Raw genomic sequence first — 24,830 nt, 5'->3', positions numbered from 1 at the left:
AAACAGGCCTATACTCCTGAAGGCCTGTAGTCTGCATTTCCTTATCCACAGCTCATTGTAGAGCATGTTTTCAGTGGTGTTGTATCCATAAAAATTGGACAATAAACCAGTGGGCCGATGTACTCTTTACAGATGAGTCATTTTAGCCTTTCCTCCGATTCCGGACAACACTTCATCTGGCGTGAAAGTGGTACTGCTTACCATCACAAAAATATTCTTTAAAGGGATAGATACAGCAGTGCTGGGTTCATTGTGTAGGGAGGCATTATGCTTAATGGATGTGCTGAGCTACAAGTGCTGGAAAAAAAGGAACTATGATTGGTGAATGATATTGCAATGAAGTTCTTAAACATTATGTTCAATTGTTCCATGGTGCTGCAGGTGAAAAATTAATTTTTATGAATGACAATGCCACACCACATTGTACACGAGCAGTGGAGATACTTCTAGAGACCGAGGATGTTAATCGAATCAAGTGGCCCTCATGCTCCCCTGATCTGAACCCCATAGAACATGTTTGGGACACAATAGAGAAGATAAGTAGAAGATATATCACTCATATAAAGTATGCATAATACATTGTCATAATTAGAGATGCTAAATCTAATCTACCTTTATCACATGGCAAAATTAGAAGAAACCTGTAAAAAAATGAGATGTCATGGGATGAACAATCCAACAAAAACAATGAAATTAGATAGAAAGACAGAGGAGATAGTAATAGAAAAAGTAGTTTTAACTATTGAGATTCATTCAGTTAAACATTGAATTTCAATAGGATGGACAGTGATTACTAAATTACAAAGGTATGGAAAAGTAATAAATTGTCCAGCTGCTTAAAACTGAAGCTGTCTGATTCAGTCATGCAGCTTCTGAAAGAAATCTCTAATAAAATAAATATCTAGTAATATTCCCATTTTTGGAAGTTTATTCATAAAAAGAAGATAAATTTTGTTTCTGATATTTTTTATGTTATTCATAGAATTTTTATCTATGTGCATTTTTTGTATAATTTGGAAGATGGAACAATAGCACATGCATACATGCTAGAAAGATTAACATTTGATATGAATCATGAGCTGTGGCAGAATAGCACGGTAACTAAAGTCCATGTAAGGGTGAGTACAAGGCATACTTAAAAAAATACAGAATTCCTCACTTAACATGGTTAATAAATTGATTTCACGATTTGAGAATGTATTTGAGATATTCTATATTATTAAGACAGTTTACAACTAAAATATAACAAAAACATTCGTGCTGTATAAGGTATATTGAAAACATAAAAATGCATCCAACCTATGTGAAAGAAACATAATATACCATCAAGTGCAATGTTTTCTCTAAACCAGTGTTTCTCAACGTGGGGCGTGTGCCCCACAGGAGGGGCAATTTGAATATTTTGGGGAGCAATTAAAAAATGATGTTGCATTTGTCACCTTATCACTGATATACTCAAAACACTCACCGTTGTCGGCGAGGAGGGGGGGGAACATTAAAATCTTTGAGGTGTTGAGGTGGGGCATGATTCAAAATATGTTGGGAGATACTGCTCTAAACTGTACATGTACACACCAGTTAGTAGAAGTGCACACATGCACACCTCGTAATTATGTACAAAATTTTTACTTTCAGAATTTTTAACTTGCAGTTATATTTTTGAATGTATTATAAAAACGAATTATATGATAAATCATACTTTTTGTTTATTTTATTTAGTAATTTCTCCCAATGGCTCTACTCCTATATTACCCTAACCAATTCCTATTTGATGCATTCTAATTAGTTACTTGTAGCTTGACTGTGGGCTAACTGATGTTGACATCAGCTAGTTGTAGAGGCATATTTGTTTAGAGCATCTACTGTGTAAACATTATAGGCACTCATGCAAATGATGACTAATTCTTGTAGGTATGCAAATTCAAGCAAATTAATTTAGTGGTTGCAATTTTACAGGTTATAGATGAAAAAAGGGCAACTTAAAATACAAGAAATATTACATTAGCTATTTTAGTGCATTAAACACTCAAAATGTGACTATCGAAATTAAAGTGGAAAAGAACTACAAATTCATTTAAATTTGAGTCACTGGACAAATGTGAAAGTTTATAAAATGCTTGTATATGCAGTATTTAAGTAGCTGAAGGAGTACACATTTAGGTTGTCCTTATAGATATATTTAGCATGCAGTGTACAAGATCTTGTAATGCTGTCACCGAATTTAGATGGATGTGTCAAATTAAGAGTTTGGCTTGTAACTTTTTCCATTGTGAGCACAGACCACTGTACATATTGAGTCTGAGACTGGAAACTTGGACACAAAATATTTTTCATCCATATGTGGGCTGGCAAAAATTAGAGGGAACATTAGTCAAAGGAATTCCTTCTTGAAGTGAAATATGTGACTGCATAAAAATGACCATTAGTAAAAATATTTAGCTCTTTCCTTAGTGAAATAGAAATGTTTTTCACCAATCATCTATCATTAATGACATCAATTGAAAAGCCTGAATTCTTTTAAGGTAAGACTTAGCCACGAGCTAGGATAACATTGATCTACAATGAGTTAACGGACTCCATTACACAATCAACCTGATTGTATCATGGATTCCACTGATATGTATTATCAGGATGGTTGTATAATACATTATATCAATATGGAATGATATGTTCCTCACATCATATATCGCATAAATAGAATGACCTGAATTTAACCCAGTTATAGATATCAAGGAAAAGAAGGAGTAGCCATAGTATTCAACACAAAATATGAGGCTAATCTTCTTGAATGGCAGTCAGTCTCAAGTAGAGTAATGTGGGCAAATATGAGAATGGGGAACTGGACAATGAGACTTATTTGTGCCTATGGTCCCACAGAAGGTTCTACTAAAGTAGAAGTGGAAGAATTTTTTGAGGCTTTAGAAAAAGCAACTGACACAATGAAAAAGGAAAAGTTGGTCCTTGTTGGGGATCTAAATAGCAGAGTAGGAAATGATTGTGAGACATACAAAAATATTTTGGGAAAATGTGGAGAAAAGAGCAAAGCTAATAATAATGGCAAATATCTGTTGGATTTCTGCTCAGGACATGGACTGGTTATTACTAACACCATGTTCCAACATAAAAATGTGCAGAAATTCACATGGAGAGAAGAGGCAAGGAATAAGAAAAGTCTCATTGACTATGTTATTGTTGATAGTGATGTTTTCTCCATGGTGCAGGACACCAGAGTGTACAGAGGATTTGAAATTGGAAGTGATCACTATTTAGTCTTGAGCAGGATAAAATTGAATTTCATATTGAAAAGAATAACATGTAAGAAAGTTTTAAAGCGAATAAAAGTTGAGCAACTCTCAGATGTGAACTGTAGGCTAAAATACACAAAGATTATTGAAGAAAAAATGAAAGAGTTTGAGAACAGGAATCAAACCTTGGAGATTCAGTGGCAAACTCTGAAGAAAACATTGATTGATTCTGCCAGAGAGGCATGTGGTGAGGTTATCTGTAAGGATAAAAAAATCAGAACTCCCTGGTGGACACAGGAAGTTAAAGAGGCAGTGAAGGAAAAGAAGAAAGCATACCAAAAGTTCCTGGCAAATAAGTCAGCTTGTGCTGCTCTTAGAGAATATAGAGACAAATGCAAGAATGCTAAACACTGTGTAAAACAAGCTAAACAAAAGTCATGGGAGGACTTTGGCAAGAATATAGAAAATAAATATCAAGAAGGCGGCAAAATATTCTGGAGGTTGTTGAAGAAGCTTAAGAATGGAGGAAAGAGTGCTGTAAAAGGAATTAGAGATGATAAAGTGACATGAAAACGGGAGAAAAAGATATCCTTGAAGTATGGAGTAATTACTTTGAAAAACTGTTAAATGAAACAAGCAGTGATGACAGCACAGTGGTAAAAAACACTGACCAGGCATGCAGTCAGGAATACATATCCATACTTGAAGTAGAAAAAGCCATCAAAGGCTTGAAATGTGGAAAGGCAGCAGGAGTAGATGATATTCGATCAGAAATGCTGAAGTATGGTGGTATAGGAGTCTTACAGTGGCTGCACTGCATAGTCCAGAAGGCCTGGACAGAGGGACGAATTCCTGATGATTGGAGTAGAGCTCTCATAGTACCCATATATAAAAAGGGAAATAAAACTGCATGTGAGAATTACAGAGGTATTTCCCTACTGAGTGTTCCTGGCAAGATCTATGCAAGTATACTTGAGAAACAGTTGAGAAGAATTGTGGAAGAAAAGCTTGTTGAAGAACAAGCTGGATTCAGGCCAAATAGAGGCTGTCAGGATCAGATCTTCACTTTACGACAAATAGTCGAGAAAGCATGGGAATATAACAAAGATCTGTATTTAAGTTTTGTCGATCTGGAAAAAGCATATGACAAGGTGCCAAGAGAGAAACTATTCAATACGCTTCAGTTATATGGTGTCAATGGGACATTATATCAAGCAATACTTAGTCTTTATTTGAGTTGTAAGTCAGCAGTTAGAATTGAAGGAAGTACAGGAAGATGGTTTAATGTTAAATCTGGTGTGAGACAAGGATGTACATTATCCCCTCTGTTATTCATTATCTATATGGATCACATTATGAAGGAAAGTGGTATTAAACATGATATCAAAATTGGAGATGTTAATATCAGCTCTTTGCTTTATGCGGATGATGTTATACTTCTAAATAAATCTGCTACAAGTCTGCAAGATTCTCTGACTAAATTGAATAGCTGTTGTAATAGATATGGTATGAAAGTCAGCAATAAAAAGACAAAGACAATGAAAATAGGAAGAATCATTGAAAATGTCAACTGTGTTGTGAATGGAGAACCTGTAGAACAAGTAAAACATTTCAGCTATTTAGGCACAATTTTTACTGAAGATGGTAAATTAAATATAGAAATAGACAACAGAATCAGCAAAGCTGGTATGGTGGGAAGTCAATCGAATAAATTTATATGGAATAAGAGAGAAATTAGTCGCAACATTAAATTAGCTGTATACAAGACAGTGTTCAAACCAGTTTTAACTTATGGATCTGAAAGCTGGGTCAGAAGTAAAACACTTGATCAAAGACTAGAGACCACAGATATGTGAGTCCTGAGAAAGATTATAGGCATGAACAGATGGCATCAATGGCAATATCATATTAAAAACGAGGATATTAGGAAAGAACTTGACATTGTCAGCATCCAGGAATGCGTTAGCAGAGCTAATCTTAGGTGGTACGGTCACTTAAACAGAATGGGTGAGGAAAGATTAGCAAAACAAGTGTTCTCTGCCAGGTTGGCAGCAAAACGACACAGAGGAAGACCAAGATATAGGTGGATTGATACGGTACAAAATGCTTTAGACGATAGAAATATAAGATCTGATAATGTTGGAGTCTTGACAAGTAACAGACTGATTTGGAAGAAAATTGTAGATAAGAAATTAATAATGATGTAATTTTTTTCATTTAGTACTATCATATCCTGTACACCCCTTGAGGGTACATGGCAGGAATTTGATGATGATGATGATGGAATTATTATGGGCCTTTTCAATTCCTCCACATAAGTTCTCCCATTATTCTCTCTCTCTCTCTTTTTTTTTTATAATAAAAGGTGGCAAACATGTAATGCAACAACAGTTAAAATAAATCCTAAAATCTTTGATGCTATCTGCCATTAAAGTTGTTGTTAATAATCAACTTAATCTTAAAAATTATTAAAAATTAACTATTAAAACATAATGTTTGAATATGATCCACAAATTGTCTGTAATTAATATATTTTAAACTATGCAAATGTAGTAAATTATAGTTTTTTTTTTTTAATAATTGTGTTAAAAATGTTTTGAAACATTAAGAAACCCAGCTATTGTCTTTTTTTTTTCTTTTTTCCAGACAATGTTTTTTTTAGAAAACTCAGTTACCAGCTAAATATTCTCATTGTAAATAATGGACCGTATATCCCAAAGTGCTTCTTTGGAAACATTATCCAGTGTTCAAGATGGCATTACTTCATCTGTCAGTCATTTATCAATATCATCAGATTCTCCACTGAGACCAGGTGATGCTAATGGATCTAGGGTAAGGATTTATGGTTCGTTACATTGAACTACTGAAGTTCTTGAAAAGTAAAATATTAATCACCATGTAATTATTATATTAAATTAAGTCTCTTAAGTGCAGATAATAAATTAAATATTATTATTAATATTGTTATCCATTTTTTTTATATATTTGAAAGTTATTTATTCCTAGATTTTTCTCATTTTGTCACAAATAAACTGGGAGGTTGGGGCATGTGCCTTAACTTAGTGCTCTGCTATAATTTAAAAAATTAACACTCATATATTTATGGGGTGCTTAAGGGTCAAAGCTGTATAACTGAGAGGAGACCTCCACATAGCCTTTAAAGGAATGCGGAGAACCGACCAGGGCTTCTGACCTAATGTCCAATCCTCACCTTCTCGTGGTGCACCCTGTTGGGTATCTACTTTGATACTGAACGAACGAGGATGGGCTGGCAATTTGGGATTTAGCCGACCAAATTGTATTCTTATTGGTTAAACCAAAATAAAAAATGATGGTACAACATGACAAAATTTCATGCCGGCTGGGGCGTCGCCCAGTTAAACAAGGCCCCCGTTGTTTTCGCCAGGGAACCAGGGCGAACAGCGAAAAGTCAGCTACTGGAACAAATCTGAAAACAAACCCCAACTCAACATCACCAGAGTTAAAGATCGGTACTATCAACGTAAGAAGCCTGAATGGCAAAGAAATGGAGCTAGCTGAGGAATAAGATAAGTACCAGATCGACATAATAGGGGTGACTGAAACAAAAAAGACAAAAACTGGTGAGATCTTTCTGAGCAATAAATACAAAATGTTATATTCAGGCAATGACAATCAAGGAAAAGAAGGGGTAGCCATAGTATTCAACACAAAATAGGAGGCTAATCTTCTTGAATGGCAGTCAGTCTCAAGTAGAGTAATGTGGGCAAATATGAGAATGGGGAACTGCACAATGAGACTTATTTGTGCCTATGGTCCCACAGAAGGTTCTACTAAGGTAGAAGTGGAGGAATTTTTTGATGCTTTAGAAAAAGCAACTGACACAATGAAAAAGGAAAAGTTGGTCCTTGTTGGGGATCTAAATAGCAGAGTAGGAAATGATTGTGAGACATACAAAAATATTTTGGGAAAATTTGGAGAAAAGAGCAAAGCTAATAATAATGGCAAATATCTGTTGGATTTCTGCTCAGGACATGGACTGGTTATTGCTAACACCATGTTCCAACATAAAAATGTGCACAAATTCACATGGAGAGAAGAGGCTAGGAATAAGAAAAGTCTCATTGACTATGTTATTGTTGATAGTGATGTTTTCTCCCTGGTGCAGGACACCAGAGTGTACAGAGGATTTGAAATTGGAAGTGATCACTATTTAGTCTTGAGCAGGATAAAATTGAATTTCATAGTGAAAAGAATAACATGTAAGAAAGTTTTAAAGCGAATAAAAGTTGAGCAGCTCTCAGATGTGAACTGTAGACTAAAATACAGAAATATTATTGAAAAGAAAATGAAAGAGTTTGAGAACAGAAATCAAACCTTGGAGATTCAGTGGCAAACTCTGAAGGAAACATTGATTGATTCTGCCAGAGAGGCATGTGGTGAGGTTGTGTGCAAGGATAAAAAAATCAGAACTCCCTGGTGGACACAGGAAGTTAAAGAGGCAGTGAAGGAAAAGAAGAAAGCATACCAAAAGTTCCTGTCAAATAAGTCAGCTTGTGCTCTTAGAGAATATAGAGACAAATGCAAGAATGCTAAACACTGTAAAACTAGCTAAACAAAAGTCATGGGAGGACTTTGGCAAGAATATAGAAAATAAATATCAAGAAGGTGGCAAAATATTCTGGAGGTTGTTGAAGAAGCTTAGGAATGGAGGAAAGAGTGCTGTAAAAGGAATTAGAGATGATAAAGGTGAAATGAAAACAGGAGAAAAAGATATCCTTTAAGTATGGAGTAATTACTTTGAAAAACTGCTAAATGAAACAAGCAGTGATGACAGCACAGTGATAAAAAACACTGACCAGGCATGCAGTCAGGAATACATATCCATACTTGAAGTAGAAAAAGCCATCAAAGGCTTGAAATGTGGAAAGGCAGCAGGAGTAGATGATATTCGACCAAAAATGCTGAAGTATGGTGGTATAAGAGTCTTACAGTGGCTGCACTGCATAGTTCAGAAAGCCTGGACAGAGGGACGAATTCCCGATGATTGGAGTAGAGCTCTCATAGTACCCATATATAAAAAGGGAAATAAAACTGAATGTGAGAATTACAGAGGTATTTCCCTACTGAGTGTTCCTGGCAAGATCTAAGCAAGTATACTTGAGAAACGGTTGAGAAGAATTGTGGAAGAAAAGCTTGGTGAAGAACAAGCTGGATTCAGGCCAAATAGAGGCTGTCAGGATCAGGTCTTCACTTTACGACAAATAGTCGAGAAAGCATGGGAATATAACAAAGATCTGTATTTAAGTTTTGTCGATTTGGAAAAGGCATATGACAAGGTGCCAAGAGAGAAGCTATTCAATACGCTGCAGTTAAATGGTGTCAATGGGGCATTATATCAAGCAATACTTAGTCTTTATTTGAGTTGTGAGTCAGCAGTTAGAATTGAAGGAAGTACAGGAAGATGGTTTAATGTTAAATCTGGTGTGAGACAAGGATGTACATTATCCCCTCTGTTATTCATTATCTATATGGATCACATTATGAAGGAATGTGGTATTAAACCTGATATCAAAATTGGAGATGTTAATGTCAGCTCTTTGCTTTATGCGGATGATGTTATACTTCTAAATAAATCCGCTACAAGTCTGCAAGATTCTCTGACTAAATTGAATAGCTGTTGTAATAGATATGGTATGAAGGTCAGCAATAAAAAGACAAAGACAATGAAAATAGGCAAAATCATTGAAAATGTCAACTGTGTTGTGAATGGAGAACCTGTGGAACAAGTAAAACATTTCAGCTACTTAGGCACAATTTTTACTGAAGATGGTAAACTAAATATAGAAATAGACAACAGAATCAGCAAAGCTGGTATCGTGGGAAGTCAATTGAATAAATTCATATGGAATAAGAAAGAAATTAGTCGGAACACTAAATTAGCTGTATACAAGACTGTGTTCAAACCAATTTTAACTTATGGATCTGAGAGCTGGGTCAGAAGTAAAACACTTGACCAAAGACTAGAGACCGCAGATATGAGAGTCCTGAGAAAGATTAGAGGCGTGAACAGATGGCATCAATGGCAATATCATATTAAAAATGAGGATATTAGGAAAGAACTTGACATTGTCAGCATCCAGGAATGCGTTAGCAGAGCTAATCTCAGATGGTATGGTCACTTAAATAGAATGGGAGAGGAAAGATTAGCAAAACAAGTGTTCTCTGCCAGGTTGGCAGGAAAACGACCCAGAGGAAGACCAAGATATAGGTGGATTGATACGGTACAAAGTGCCTTAGACGATAGAAATATAAGATCTGATAATGTTGGAGTCTTGACAAGTAACAGACTGATTTGGAAGAAAATTGTAGATAGGAAGTTAGTAATGATGTAATTTTTTCATGTAGTACTGTCATATCCTGTACATCCCTTGAGGGTACATGGCAGGAATTTGATGATGATGATGATGATATTTATGTGACTGCTACCCACAAATGGTTTTTGTAAACCTATTGTACAATAATTACTGGGTACAATATTATCATCATCATCATCAAATTTCTGACATGTACCCTCAAGGGATGTACAGGATATGATAATACTACATGAAAAATTTACATCATTACTAACTTCTTATCTACAAATTTCCTCCAAACCAATCTGTTACCTGTCAAGAACTCCAACATTATTAGATCTTATATTTCTATCTTCTAAGGCACTTTTTACTGTATCAATCCACCTATATCTTGGTCTTCCTCTGGGTCTTTTTTCCTGCCAACCTGGCAGAGAACACTTGTTTTGCTCCCATTTTGTGTAAGTGACCATACCACCTGAGATTAGCTCTGCTAATGCATTCCTAGATGTTGACAATGTCAAGTTCTTTCCTAATATCCTCGTTTTTAATATGATATTGCCATTGATGCCATCTGTTCATGCCCCTAATCTTTCTCAGGACTATCCGCAGTCTCTAGTCTTTGGTCAAGGGTTTTTACTTCTAACCCAACTCTCAGATTCATAAGTTAAAATTGGTTCGAACACTGTCTTGTATATAGCTAATTTAGTGTTTCGACTAATTGCTCTCTTATTCCATATAAATTTATTCAGTTGACTCCCTACCATGCCAGTTTGTTGATTCTGCTGTCTATTTCCATATTGTGCTTATAGGTTCTTGTTTTACTTGTTTTATAGGTTCCCCATTCATGATAACGTTGATATTTTCAATGTTTCTGCCTATTTTCATTGTCTTTGTCTTGACAACAGTTATTCAATTTTAGTCAGGGAATCTTGCAGTTAAAGTTATTTAACTCTATACCAAGGCACCTATTGACAACAACACTCACAAGGATAGGGGTTGAGTCTATCACATGTTGATTTTTTATGTTATGCTTGCTGATATCATTGTTAATATGTGCATGTGCCATTGTGAGTATGTGCCCATGCTCACAGGGAGAGAACTCTAGAAAGAGAAGTGATTAAAAATGTGGAAAGAGTGATGAATTGATTATTGTTAATCAGTGTTCTCCCCAGAAATTTTTACCAGCCGGGTGGAATGAAGCATTAACTGGGCATACAAAAATTTTGAATTAGTTAAGAAAGACCCTTTTTCATAACAAATTAAAATAGTAATTTTATTAGAAATTACTTCAAACAAGGATAATATTTTATATAGTAATTATAACAAACAAGACTAGGATTTTTCTTATTTTCTCATTAAGTAATGAAAAACCTTGTAATGTTCACAGCTTAAAAAATTCTATATATTAATTCTTCTCTTCTTCTTCTTCTTAGAAGCCCAGTTGTCAGCAGCTCTTATTTAATTAAAATCTGTTGGATCTGGTCCCTCCAGTGAAATCAGCATCAGATTATTTAGTGTTCTGACTAATGCTATTCCTCATACAGGTTTTTATCCTTTTTAATGCAGAGAAACCCCTTTCACATTCAGCTGTGCTCACAGGTATGGCCAGTCCAACAGTGGCTAGTTTTGCTAAATTTGGAAAAGACTCTTTGAGTTCAGGTGTTGTTGCTAATTTCAGCAGTATTTGTCTTGGATCTCGATTTTTGTACAACTGTCCATTAATCATTTTTGATGCAACTGCCCATTCTAGTTTAGTACTTTGATAGTTTCAAACTGCAGGACTTCCATTTCTAGAATAATAAATCAAAAAGAATCTCAGAAGCCTCGCATTGATCATGGCTTTCTGCAGATTTCCAGATATGCCAATCATTTCCTGCTAAAGCAGGAAATGATTGGCATAAATGGAAATCTTGCTTCCAGGTGTTTAATAACTGTGCATATGTATTTATCGTATATTGTAGTCTTAAACGTAATAACATTAGAATCTGAGTAATCAATGTGAAGGTCTGACCAGTCACCTGAAAGATGCTGATGAAGATTTCAAAAATGACTGCCAGGAGTGTCTTTCAATTCCATGATGGATAGTTTTCTGGCTTCTAAGACTGGTTCTATTTCAGTTAAGTCAACATTTCTATTTAAGTTAAGTCAACATTTCTATTTAAGTTAAGTCAACAAGTTAGATAAATGTGGTAATACATCTGAAAGCATCATTAGTGAAGCTACGAAATTGTATTTTCTGATATATTAAACCTTCAGCTGTGATATCATTTCGTTTGGTGGCCTCTCTTTCCAATATAGCTATAACACTCACCATGCATTCTCTTAGAGACTATATTGCAGAATCAAGAGACAGCCATCTAGTGTCACTAGCCATTTTAAATTTAATCTGAGGACTGTTCAGTATATTTTGGATTTGGGTTAAACCAGCCATCCTGACTGAGTAATTTTGGAAAACGAAAAACAATTGCCTTAAGATATCATTAAACATGAATAAATAAGGCACTTCAGCAGCTGCTTGGGCACTAATAAGAGCAAGTCGGTGGTTTACACAATGACAGTTGACCATGAGTCAATCTGTTTTATCTTTGAGCAGTTTTGCAACTCCTTTTTGCTTTCCGATCATGACAGCTGCTCTATTAGATCCTAGGCCCACCAGATTACAAGTTTTTAAGCCTAGACTATCAAGGGTTTCAATTACTTTGTTAGTTATAGTCTCAGCTTTGCCATCAATGATATTGCAAGTTGATACAAAACTAACCCTGACCTCTTTTCTTAGTTGACAAACATATTTAATGTACACAATCAGCTGTTTTAAAACTGAGATGTCTGTAGTTTCATCACATTAAACACTGAAATAATCTGCAGAATGTATATTTTTCAGTATTTTAGATCTAATTTCTGATGCTAAAATATCAATAAACTCTTGCATTATTCTTTCTGAGGTATAATGTGCATTTTTACCACCGTTAAGATGTTCTAAGTAGGAACAGCCCATAGCCTTGCAAAGCTCGAGCAATTTTTCAGATAATGTAGTATGTGGTAACTCATTTTTTGCTAACCAATACATAGATTTTAAATCTCCCAGAAAAGCATCTCTCTGCGAGTTATTCAAAATTGAAATTGATTTTTCAATTTGCCCTATTCCAGTTTCTTCTAGTATATTTTTCAATTATATCTGAACAAGAATCAGTGTGTAACTTGCTTTGTTCATGGTCAACCAAGCTTTCTTTTCGAAGTCTTGTGCATGACATAGTTACCCAAGTCGCTTTGTTGTTTGTTAGTCGTCTCTTTCCATATTAGATACACGGAATATAATTCCATTCTTTCATACATGAAAGATAATGGAATGATGTGTTCCACATCATTCCATTATCTTTCGCCACTAACCAATGGAATTTTTTAAACCACTCACTGTTAATACCCGATAAGTGGTGTTTAGACACACATTTTACATTTGAAAGAGACTCTACAGAAATCGACGATTCTGTTGTTGGTTTGGTGTCTTCACACTATGCTTATGTGGTTTTCTGACTTTTTACTCATTATGGGGTAATTTAATAAATACAAAATATCATTGTTATTAAATTAATCAGAACAAATCACTGAATTGTGCACTGACAATAATACCCGAGACACATAATGCGCTTATGTCGCAATTTTACTTATAAGTATTAATTACTAGGAATGGGAATTGGTATCACTCGAGACCAACGTCATAGTCCTCGAGAGTTTCGAGAATTCCCCGAGATCACAACTATATTTGATGCGCAGGCCTATTTTCTGTTACAAAATAAAATATTAAATATTTGACTCATGATCTTCGGGACAAAAACCATTATTAAGAAAAATAAATGTAGAATTTTAACATCGATTTTTGCCTTCGATTTGAATTCGCTCAATTTTCACAATTTATTTCTTTCAAACATCAAAATTATGTCTCTTTCATAAAAGATCTTTGCAACCGATACTGTTGTATTCAAGATCCCAATTTTTGTCGTCTTCTGCATACGGATTGGTGTGCATCAAAGTGGATATCCAAAGCTCTCAAGATTGGCTTGCAATGCAAGAAATTGAGTTGGTCTCACGAGTATCGAGACTCTCTAGTTCAATTTCTCATCACTATTAATTAAAAAATTTCTTAAATTATTTTTCCATTCTTGCTCATTATTTAGCCACATCAATTCACAACATTAATTCAAAAGGTCCTGGGGAGAACATAGTTAATTTACAGCACAATGATGGTATATATGTTTATTAATGATTTTGTTTATAATTACTATAAATATTTAATTAAGTTAATAATTTAGATATATTTGGAGTAATTTCTGACCATCTGGAATATTGAATAAAGTTTCTTTGTGTCGAGTTGAACACTTAGATCTGAAATCAGTACTAGCATTTCAGTATTTATATGATGAATACTGTTAAAAGGATATTATATTATATTATTATTATTATTATTATTATTCAGGCCTCCAAGGAGTCAAAATACTCATTGAGGGAGGTCCTTCCTAAGACATAAAGTCTGTCAAGACTCATCGAGGGGAGGTCCCCCCCCTGAGAAACACAAAGTCTGTCATACCACTCTTTAAACTCACTGACCGTTCTCGCTCCCACCACTCCATTAGGCAATGCATTCCACGGCTCAACCACCCTCCACACAAAGAAACCACTCCTTATCCTCTTGCTCACAGTTTCCTTTCGTAACTTCCAGGGATAGCCTCTTGTCATCACTCCTTCCCGCTGTTCAACCAAGCTAAAGAACTCCCTGGTGTCAACCCTGTAACCACCTCTCAACAGTTTAAAAGTCTCAGTCATATCACCTCTCCTTCTTCTTCTATCCACCAAACTCTGCAGTCCACATTCTCTAAGCCGATCCTCATAACTATCCTTGTACAGTCCTGAAACCATCTTTGTCATCCGTCATTGTATCCTTTCCACAGTTAATTTATCCCCTTCAAATCCTGGGGACCAAATCTGAGAACAATAGTCCAAGTGTGGTCTGATCAGAGACTTATACAACGGAATGATAACCCTCTTATCTCTGCAGGTCAGTGTCCTCATAATAGCAGCAATCCTCTGTGTTACCTTCACCACCTTTGCAATATGTCCCCTAAACTTCAGGTTTCTATCAATCATCAATCCCAGATCTCTTGTCTCCCCTACTTCCTCCAGTATAACTCCTCCCATAGAGTATGCAGCATCCCATCGATGTTTCCCAAACCTCAAGACCTTACATTTTGCTGCATTAAACTGACACCCCCATTCATTTGCCCATCTATCTAGCTTATTTAAATCATCTTGCAGAGCTACCACATCTGCACTATTACTAATAATCCTTCCCAGCTTCGCATCATCCGCAAACAACTGAATATCCCCCTGCAATCCACTGGCTATGTCATTGATATAAAGGTTAAACAATATAGGTCCTAGTACTGAGCCCTGTGGGACCCCACTTGTAACCCTCTGCCTCCTGGAAACTGCTCCACCATACACAACTCTCTGATACCTATCAGAGAGCCAATCCTGAATCCAGTTGACCAATCTGACATCCAGACCCATGTGTTGCAACTTAAATATCAGCTTATCATGTAGCACCCTGTCAAATGCCTTCGCCAAGTCTAAGAAAATTGCAGTATATGCCTTTCCCTCATCTAATGTTCTTGTAACTTTATTATAAAAGGCTAGCATATTGCTAAAACAAGAGCGTCCTTTCACAAATCCATGTTGATTCTCACAGATAACATTACCCTCATCTGCCCAATGCTGTATACGGTCCCTCACTACTTTCTCCAAGATCTTAACAACTACTGATGACACACAGACTGGCCTATAATTAGACACTTCCAGTCTGTTACCACCCTTATGCAATGGCACTATCTTACCTTCCTTCCATTCCCTGGGCACCTTTGCCAAAGCCAGACTTTCATTGAAAAGCCACGTTAAAGGCACTGTCAATTCCCTAGCACATTCTCTCAAAACTCGTGGTGAAATACCATCCAGTCCCACAGCTTTACTGACATCCAGAGTACTCAGTATCTGAAACACACTCTCCTCCTGTACCTCCAGACCTCGAACCAGTCCTATCCCTCTAGCATTAAAACTGACTCCTCTAGGATGAAATACTCCAATAAAGTGTTCATTGAACAATTCCACTATGTCCTCTGCATCAGTCACTCTATTCCCATTTTTATCCCACAATATCATTCTTCCACAGTCATTTCTCCTCCTACTGGCCACATAGCTAAAAAATTCCCTAGGATTTTCTTTGGATCTTAGGGCCAATCTCCTCTCATATTCCAGTTTCTCTTTCCTTACCACACTAGTCACTCTTCTGGCCGGTGTCTTATATTCCTCATGCATCTCTTCACCTGTCTCCTTATATCTCTTCCATAGCCTCTTTTTCGCATGCAATTCCTGTTTGATATTGTTTGTCAATCACTTTACTCCAAATTGCGTCCTTCTTCACTCGTGGTATACAACTTACCATTGCTGATAACAAATATTCTTTCACAATTTCCCTTTGAAAAACTTCTAAATGAAACAAGCAGTGATGACAGCATAGTGGTAAAAACACTGACCAGGCATGCAGTCAGGAATACATATCCATACTTGAAGTAGAAAAAGCCATCAAAGGCTTGAAATGTGGAAAGGCATCAGGAGTAGATGATATTCGACCAGAAATGCTAAAGTATGGTGGTATAGGAGTCTTACAGTGGCTGCACTGCATAGTTCAGAAGGCCTGGACAGAGGGACGAATTCCCGATGATTGGAGTAGAGCTCTCATAGTACCCATATATAAAAAGGGAAATAAAACTGCATGTGAGAATTACAGAGGTATTTCCCTACTGAGTGTTCCTGGCAAGATCTATGCAAGTATACTTGAGAAACAGTTGAGAAGAATTGTGGAAGAAAAGCTTGTTGAAGAACAAGCTGGATTCAGGCCAAATAGAGGCTGCAGAATCAGATCTTCACTTTATGACAAATAATCAAGAAAGCATGGGAATATAACAGAGATCTGTATTTAAGTTTTGTCGATTTGGAAAAGGCATATGACAAGGTGCCAAGAGAGAAGCTATTCAATACGCTACAGATATAGTGTCAATGGGGCATTATATCAAGCAATACTTGGTCTTTATTTGAGTTGTAAGTCAGCAGTTAGAATTGAAGGAAGTACAGGAAGATGGTTTAATGTTAAATCTGGTGTGAGACAAGGATGTACATTATCCCCTCTGTTATTCATTATTTATATCGATCACATTATGAAGGAAAGTGGTATTAAACATGATATCAAAATTGGAGATGTTAATGTCAGCTCTTTGCTTTATACAGATGATGTTTTCTAAATAAATCCGCTACAAGTCTGCAAGATTCTCTGACTAAATTGAATAGTTGTTGTAATAGGTATGGTATGAAGGTCAACAATAAAAAGACAAAGACAATGAAAATAGGCAGAATCATTGAAAATGTCAACTGTGTTGTGAATGGAGAACCTGTGGAACAAGTAAAACATTTCAGCTACTTAGGCACGATTTTTACTGAAGATGGTGAATTAAATATAGAAATAGACAACAGAATCAGCAAAGCTGTTATGGTGGGAAGTCAATCGAATAAATTTATATGGAATAAGAGAGAAATTAGTCGCAACATTAAATTAGCTGTATACAAGACAGTGTTCAAACCAGTTTTAACTTATGGATCTGAGAGCTGGGTCAGAAGTAAAACACTTGACCAAAGACTAGAGACCGCAGATATGAGAGTCCTGAGAAAGATTATAGGCGTGAACAGATGGCATCAATGGCAATATCATATTAAAAAACGAGGATATTAGGAAAGAACTTGATATTGTCAGCATCCAGGAATGCGTTAGCAGAGCTAATCTCAGGTGGTATGGTCACTAAACAGAATGATTAGCGAGGAAAGATTAGAGACCCAGCAAAATGACCCAGACGAAGACCAAGATATAGGTGGATTGATACGGTACGAAGTGCCTTAGACGATAGAAATATGAGATCTGATAATGTTGGAGTCGTGTCAAGTAACAGACTGATTTGGAGGAAAATTGCAGATAGGAAGTTAGTAATGATATAATTTTTTCATGTAGTACTATCATATCCTGTACACCCCTTGTAGGTAAATGGCAGGAATTTGATGATGATATATATATATATATATATATAATATATGTCACTGAATAATTGTATTTCCTTACTAATTCTCATATGATTAATTTATTATCAGTATACGAAAGTTGCTGGTAATTGCAATTACATATGGAATATAACGGAAATATAAAAGTAGGGCAAGTTTATTACATTATACATATTATAAAAGCAAGAGAAAATGCATCACTACCAGCCTAAGTGTAAATAAGTCACGTAAACTGAATGAAAATGGAAAAGTTATTTGCAAAAAAAAAAGTTCAGCAAAATCAGATAACATACATATAAACTATATGATCCATTTACAGTGTAATATGATATCACTGAAAGTCAGTCCACGCGATTAGCCTAGTGGCTATGCACTTCGCAACCCTACTCCTGGGGAAGGAGTGTCCTAGGTTCGATTCCCGTCAATGACGTTAGGAGTTTAAGGATCTGCCATAGCCAAGTCAGCCAGTCTTGGGCGTGAACAGCAGGGTTTTTTACACCAGTTTATGTGGAGTTTTTTATCCCGCAAGCAGGCAAACCGGTCCAGTGAACATACACGGATTACAGTCAGGAATACTGACCCAGCCATAGGTCTGATTCGTCAACTGTTCCGGAGCCCGGAAAAAATTTTGGGGGAAATGAGATGGTACCGTACCTCCCCATAAAGGGGGCTCACGGCCGTGTATCATCATACGATTATTATTATTACTGAAAATCAATTAGTTTCAATACTTGGTAAATAAATTTGTTGACAAAAATGATAAATTTGTTGGTAATAGGAATTTTTTATCTACAATATTGGTCTTAGCATAAAGATGATAACTAAAATATTTAAATAACATAAAAAATATTTAAGATGCACATGCAAAAATCTTGTCTAATTTTAGTTCTTGGCTAATTCTCTACAAATGATATGTGTATGTATACTTGTAAATTAATAGTAAACAGTTATGTAAATTACATAAAAATGAAAAAAAAAAAATAGAACAATTTCGGTTTACAGTAGAGGTCAATTTTTTTTTTTTTTTTTTTTTGCATATTCTAAAATAGTTTAAACACTTCCACATTGGGCAGGAATGAAGTCTGCTGACTTGGAAGGTAAGATACAAATTGAAGTACAGGTAACTCTCGTATAACGCGGATGTTAGGTTCCACAAAAATACCGCGTTATATAAATTGCGTTATACGAGACTCAAATCACATAGAAAAAGTAGGTTTAGGTTCCCAAATCGTTTTTTTCTTTTTTTTAAGATTATATAAAGAATGACATATTCAGGTAATTCATGTAAGTTAAGAAAACATAAACTATGCAACAAATACATAGTAAAAAATTATAAATTGAATGTATACTTCATTATAGGTGGATTGATACGGTACAAAGTACCTTAGATGATAGAAATATAAGATCTGATAATGTTGGAGTCTTGACAAGTAACAGACTGATTTGGAGGAAAATTGTAGATAGGAAGTTAGTAATGATGTAATTTTTTCATGTAGTACTGTCATATCCTGTACACCCCTTGAGGGTACATGGCAGGAATTTGATGATGATGTATACTTCATAGATGTTCTTTATTTACATACTTCGGTTGGTTTAGTTATGAATTCAAGAAGTCAGTAATAAGACCTTGCTTACCACTATGCTACAATTTTTTATTAAGTTCATAATATGGAACTAAACAAATATCCAATTGTCTCGTAAATTTTCTGGAAACTTCCATTGAGAGATCATTATCCATAAAATAACTTTCTTGCCAAGTCTAATCCTATTGCTAATTTCTTTAAACTGAATTCTTTAACGGACCCATTACAATCATAATCTTTGGCAGAACTTTCCCTGCCATTTGGTTCGACGTCATCTATTAATTGTACCAGTTCCTCCTCGTTTAAACCCCTCAACCGGGCAGGACGTCTATAGACGTCCAGATAAATCTGGATACGATGAATGCTATCTGTTGAAGTTATAAGAAGTGCAATTCGGCCAGCATGTCCATTAGAAGGTGTGATAAACCCTCCCGCTGAAGAGACCAGTTAATCGGATTATCTCACGCTCATAGCTGCATCTCAGTTGTCTATAACAAGGAATGCAGTTCCTTGTTCTATGCTGGGTAATAACTGAATCCTAGTTATATTGGATAAACTAAAAATATAAAAAGTATTTTTATTTTCTCTTTTTATTGTACAAAGCAATTTTAATGCCTGGACAAAATAAAGGTTCTTGCATAGTTTCTTCATTTAAATATCGCCTTACCTTGGAACACTAATTTAATTTTTATTTATTTTTATTTTTTTGCTAATTTTTTCTAATCGCTTACTCCACAAAACATTTTCTTTGTTCTCGAAAAAAATTAATTCACGATAATTATTTGAAATATTTGAATTATTTTTGAAAAAAACAGGCTGCGGAGGTTCAAGATTATGTTATATTTTTGTTCAAAATCATGTTTCGAAGAATACTTCACAGATTTCCTGAAGGACCTGCTTGAGCAACTCTGTTTTATAAAGAATAAAATGAAATTCTTTAATCATATCACTAATTTTTTTTCTTTATTTTCTTTATATTGTAATCTTCTTGGTTTTCCTGTATAATTGGTCATTACAAAATAAAATTAACGGTTATGATTTAAATTGATATGTATATATTTTCTGCTAGTTCAGATATACTAATTGTATCAGATGTTATAATGGTAAAAATAGTAAGAAAATAATCATTTACACTTTCCTTCCAAAACACAAAGAAAGGATATTGTAAATTCACCCAATGAAAAAGAAAATATTACATATTTTTCTTGTGTTATCTGATTTTTTTTCTTGTAGTACAAAGAAGAAATCACTGCCCATAAGATGGTAGAATACAAGAGGGCAAAAATCTGTAGATTGATTACATTATAACTAATAGAGATATGTCAGAAAAAAATTATTTATGTAAGAGTTCTAGCATCAGCAGATTTATGTCTGCTGATGTTAGAACATCAGCAGATGTTATTACTCTTGTATAAATAATTTTTTTCTTTCAGTTTAGCTAAATACATGGCATTGTTGAAGTAGCTAAACATTTGCTACTATTTACACTAAAATGAATGGACATGTTTCCCCAAGTGATTTACGTTTGTAACAGTTGTCTTGCGAACGATTTATAAAATAAATTCTCTGAAATATCTGCAGATTGAATAAGTCTATAACCCCCCGGCCCCACCAAAAAATAAGATTATGCATATGTGCCTTTTCTTTCAAAAACAATTCAAATCTTCTTTTTCAAGATAATTGAAAGCAATAATTTATAATTTTTCTATAATAAAAATGAAACTTATCATTACAAATTAAGAACTTATTTTAGCATAAATACTGTATCAGCCAGTGAAAGAAATGTCTATATTTATTTCTATGTTAGGGTGTCTACTAATCAACAATTGAAAACAAAACACGACATTCTTGATCTAATTCACACTACAGCTTGAGGCACTTTAGTGTCCCTTCTAGCTAAGTGTCCTCTCTTTTCTTTCTCAATAGCACCCAGAGTAATTTAAGCCTTTACCCTTTTCCTCCAGCTAAGAGGATTACTATCAAATATTTCTAAGACGTAGTATTTCTAAGACATAGGTTACTTCAGAAATAGCAACCAGCATCAGAAATAGAAGTAAAAATATTTAGATTATTTTAAGAAAAAGAAACAAAAATCTGAACTTTCTTTTGTGTGGTATGCATATAAGCAGTTTTACACACGTTGAAAATATAGCATAGTGTTTCTAAAATTTCAAATAATTTCAGCAGACAGTAGAACAGCTGATTTTAGATGGCAAAGAAAGATTACAGAATTAGAATCTTCACGGTACAACAATATTATTCTCTTATTTCTTTTGTCAAAATGGTAAAATGAAGTAATAGATTTTGAATACTATCTGGAAACTTTTTCAAACCTGTAGAAATTTAGAGTGGTTATGTAATTGAATTGCAGGAGAGAATAAGGAGGGGAGAGAGGCATAAGCATTAGAAATTCTTCAAAATAAGCATACATTTTGAATCATTCTGTATATGATATCCTTCATATTATATTTTCAACATATCTACGGTGGTTACGCACTGGATATTATCGTAATGTGCATCCTACAAGAAATATATATATATATATATATATATATATACTCTTATATAAATCCAGTATAAGTCTGCTTCCCTAAATAAACTGAATAAATGCTGTATTAAATTTGGTATGAAAATCAACAATAAAAAGACGAAATGTGAACTGCATCCTGAATGGAGAACTTGCAGAAGAAGCATAATGTTTCAGCTATTTAGGCACAATTTTTAGTAAAGTTGGCAAATTTAAAATTTTAAATATGGAAATAGACAACAGAATTAGCAAAACTGGTATGGTAGGAAGGAAAAAGAACAAAGTTTCATGGAATTAGAGAAATTATTCAAAACACTAAAACTAGCTGTATACAAGACAGTGTTTGAACCAGTTTTAAAAAATTATGGATCTGAAAGCTGGTTTAGAAAAAAAAAAACACTATCAAAGTCTAGAGACCGCAGATATTAGAGAGAAAGATTAGAAGCGTGAATAGAGGTCATCAATGGCAATATCATATTAAAAACAACGATATGAGGAAAGAACTCAACATTGCTAGCATTGAACAATTTGTTAATCTCAATACATTAGGGTTTTTTTTTTTTACTGTCAGCAACTCTTATGTCTTATCAATAATAGAAGATATCTCAAAATGCTAATATTTTGTTGTAAATCAACTTCTTATAACACACAGAAGTATTCATTTTTACTCAGGAATTGATTCGTTTTTACTACTTCTGTTTTTGTCTGAAGACTGCAATGAAAATGTCCATGTACCATTAAAGAAACTCTCACTTCAACAGATGCTATAATGCACAGGCCAGAAAACAGGTGGCTTTGTTTAACACTGAATACAGTAAAAAGACATTTATGTATTGCGATGCCAAATAAGTTTGTTCAGTTTATGCGTTAGTAAAAGTTTGCGCCTTTACGAAATTTATCTTCACTGCATTTACTTTTCATATATCGGTATCAATGCAATATCATTTCAATTTTCTAGCGAATAACATTTTCAGCGAATTTTTTCTGCAATCAATAGTTCGCGAGATGAATTTTTCTGATTTTTCCTCGCGATGAATTGTTCGGACACTAACATAGCCATATGTAAAAATTGGAAAAAGTAATCATTTGGGAAAATAACTCTTTTACTTAATTATTTATGCACAAATATAAATATACGCAAAAGAAGAAATCCAGAGGAATCAAATCGGGACTGCGCGGTGGCCACAAGTAGTGGAATACGTGCAGTCACCATAATGTGAAGCTGCTCCATCATGTCGGAAAATGAGGCCCTACACATTCTCAATCTGGGGAAACACAAATTTCTCTAGCATATTTAGGTATGCCACTCTCGTAATCGTCTCCTCATGGTAAAAATGGCTCAACAATGCGATCATGCATGATCGCATTGTTGAGCCATTTTTTCGAACCAACTCGAAAATTCCAAAACAGAAAAATCAATTTTCAGAAACATCTCATCTCTGGAAAATGGAAGACTACAAAAAAACTTGGCGTGAATGTATAAAAAACAGTTCTCCATCCTAAACTTATTTTCTCCAAAACTGCAGAAACCGAGAAGAGAAAAATTCTACAGCTCATTTAATGAAATTGCTGAAAAGGACTTCAGCATCCTACGTTTATCAAGGATGTCAAGCGCCTTTATCAGGGCGTTTAACCTGAAGGTGAGTTAGCCTGTCTCATATGAGGATGGAAGGTTTTTTCTCTCTGAAATTTTTTCTTTGTTTTTTTCTTGCCGAAAAACAAGCGAACTGAATTGGAAAAACACGCAGGGATTTAAGGCCAGTTGCGTCTTCCTTAATTCAAAACAGCTCAACCCAATTCCAATTTCCTTTAGCACTGTCTTTTCTAACTGTGATCTGCTGACCATTGGCATCCTTCAAAAGTCGAATAAGACTTCCAACCGCTGCTCATCTAAATATAACACTAGATGAGTATGCTTCTAAAAGGTTTACAGGTTTGTTTTTTAAGACTCTTTATTCATCATTCCTTATTTTATTATTTTCCTTTCCTAGAGAATATTTTAACATTTTATTTTATTTTTTTAACAAACTGCACCGATCACCTCCTCAAAACCCAGAAATATACCCACACATATACTCATTAGTATTCTTAGCCTATTCCTTCCCTTATTAACTGCAATTACTTGCTTTCGAGGTTATTCGGGAGATAAGTGCATGTGGCACTCCTGTCATTGAGGAATAACAGAAACAGGAGTAAATAAGTGAAACATGATTGAAAAATCTTCAGGAATGAATTTTTTCAAGTTTTCCAATATTTTTACTCTGAATTCCTGTATATTTTATTATTATATTGTGAAAAATATTTACATCAAAGAATCAATTTATTATTATTATTAGTAGTAGTAATATTAATGATTAATACTATTTTCCCTCATCCTCCTCAATATAATGATTGTTGGTATAGAAATGCTGCTTTACTAAGGAATAATTACAGAACAATATGGATTCTTACTGTCTTTCTTGTCCGATTTGTCTATTTCCAGGAGGGAAACCCTAGTCATCTCAGTATTAGGCCTACTAACTTACGTTCAGTAAATTTATTTATTTATTACATTTATTAATGAAAAAATTTTATTTGGATTCCTCAACGACAGGAGTGCCAATTCGAACCCTTCCAGTTTTCAGTTCAGCTATATTCGGGGCGACAAAGAAAAATGTCGAAATTATGTATTACAATAACTCGCTGACTTAGCAGAAGTTTTCAGTACAAGAAGCGGAATGCACAGTTCAGTTTTAGTTCGTAATGGATCACTTTTATCATGACATTTCCGTAAAGAAGTTCCTAAATGATATTAGCAATTTCGCTCTGGCTGGATGAACTTAATGAAATTTTTAATTTCAATCGACTAGACTTATTGTGACAAAATTTGGTAGAACGAATTTCTTAGCCTATTCCTCCCCTTATTAACTGCAATTACATGTTTTCGAGGTTATTCGGGAGATAAGTGCATGTGGTACTCCTGTCTTCCCTACAGATAAATCGCTAACTG

The 24,830-nt window shown here is 34.8% G+C and overlaps 1 protein-coding gene across 3 annotated transcripts in view; it reads left to right on the top strand.

Annotated features, from left to right (window-relative positions):
- Nucleotides 1-24,830, top strand: part of LOC150097647 (uncharacterized) — a 219,192-nt gene that overhangs the window by 2,114 nt on the left and 192,248 nt on the right. For all 3 annotated transcript variants that reach the window (XM_090407258.1, XM_090407257.1, XM_090407259.1), the window contains exon 3: nt 5,892-6,077. In XM_090407258.1, the coding sequence (XP_090263384.1) occupies nt 5,946-6,077 (132 nt within the window). In that variant the 5' untranslated portion in view covers nt 5,892-5,945. The remainder of the gene's footprint in view (nt 1-5,891; nt 6,078-24,830) is intronic.

Source organism: Typopeltis vanoorti, chromosome 17 (assembly GCF_054136105.1).
Source record: "Typopeltis vanoorti isolate ZY-2024b chromosome 17, IOZ_Tvanoo_1.0, whole genome shotgun sequence".
Classification (NCBI taxonomy): domain Eukaryota; kingdom Metazoa; phylum Arthropoda; class Arachnida; order Uropygi; family Thelyphonidae; genus Typopeltis; species Typopeltis vanoorti.
This window is presented reverse-complemented; position numbering and strand designations above follow the sequence as displayed.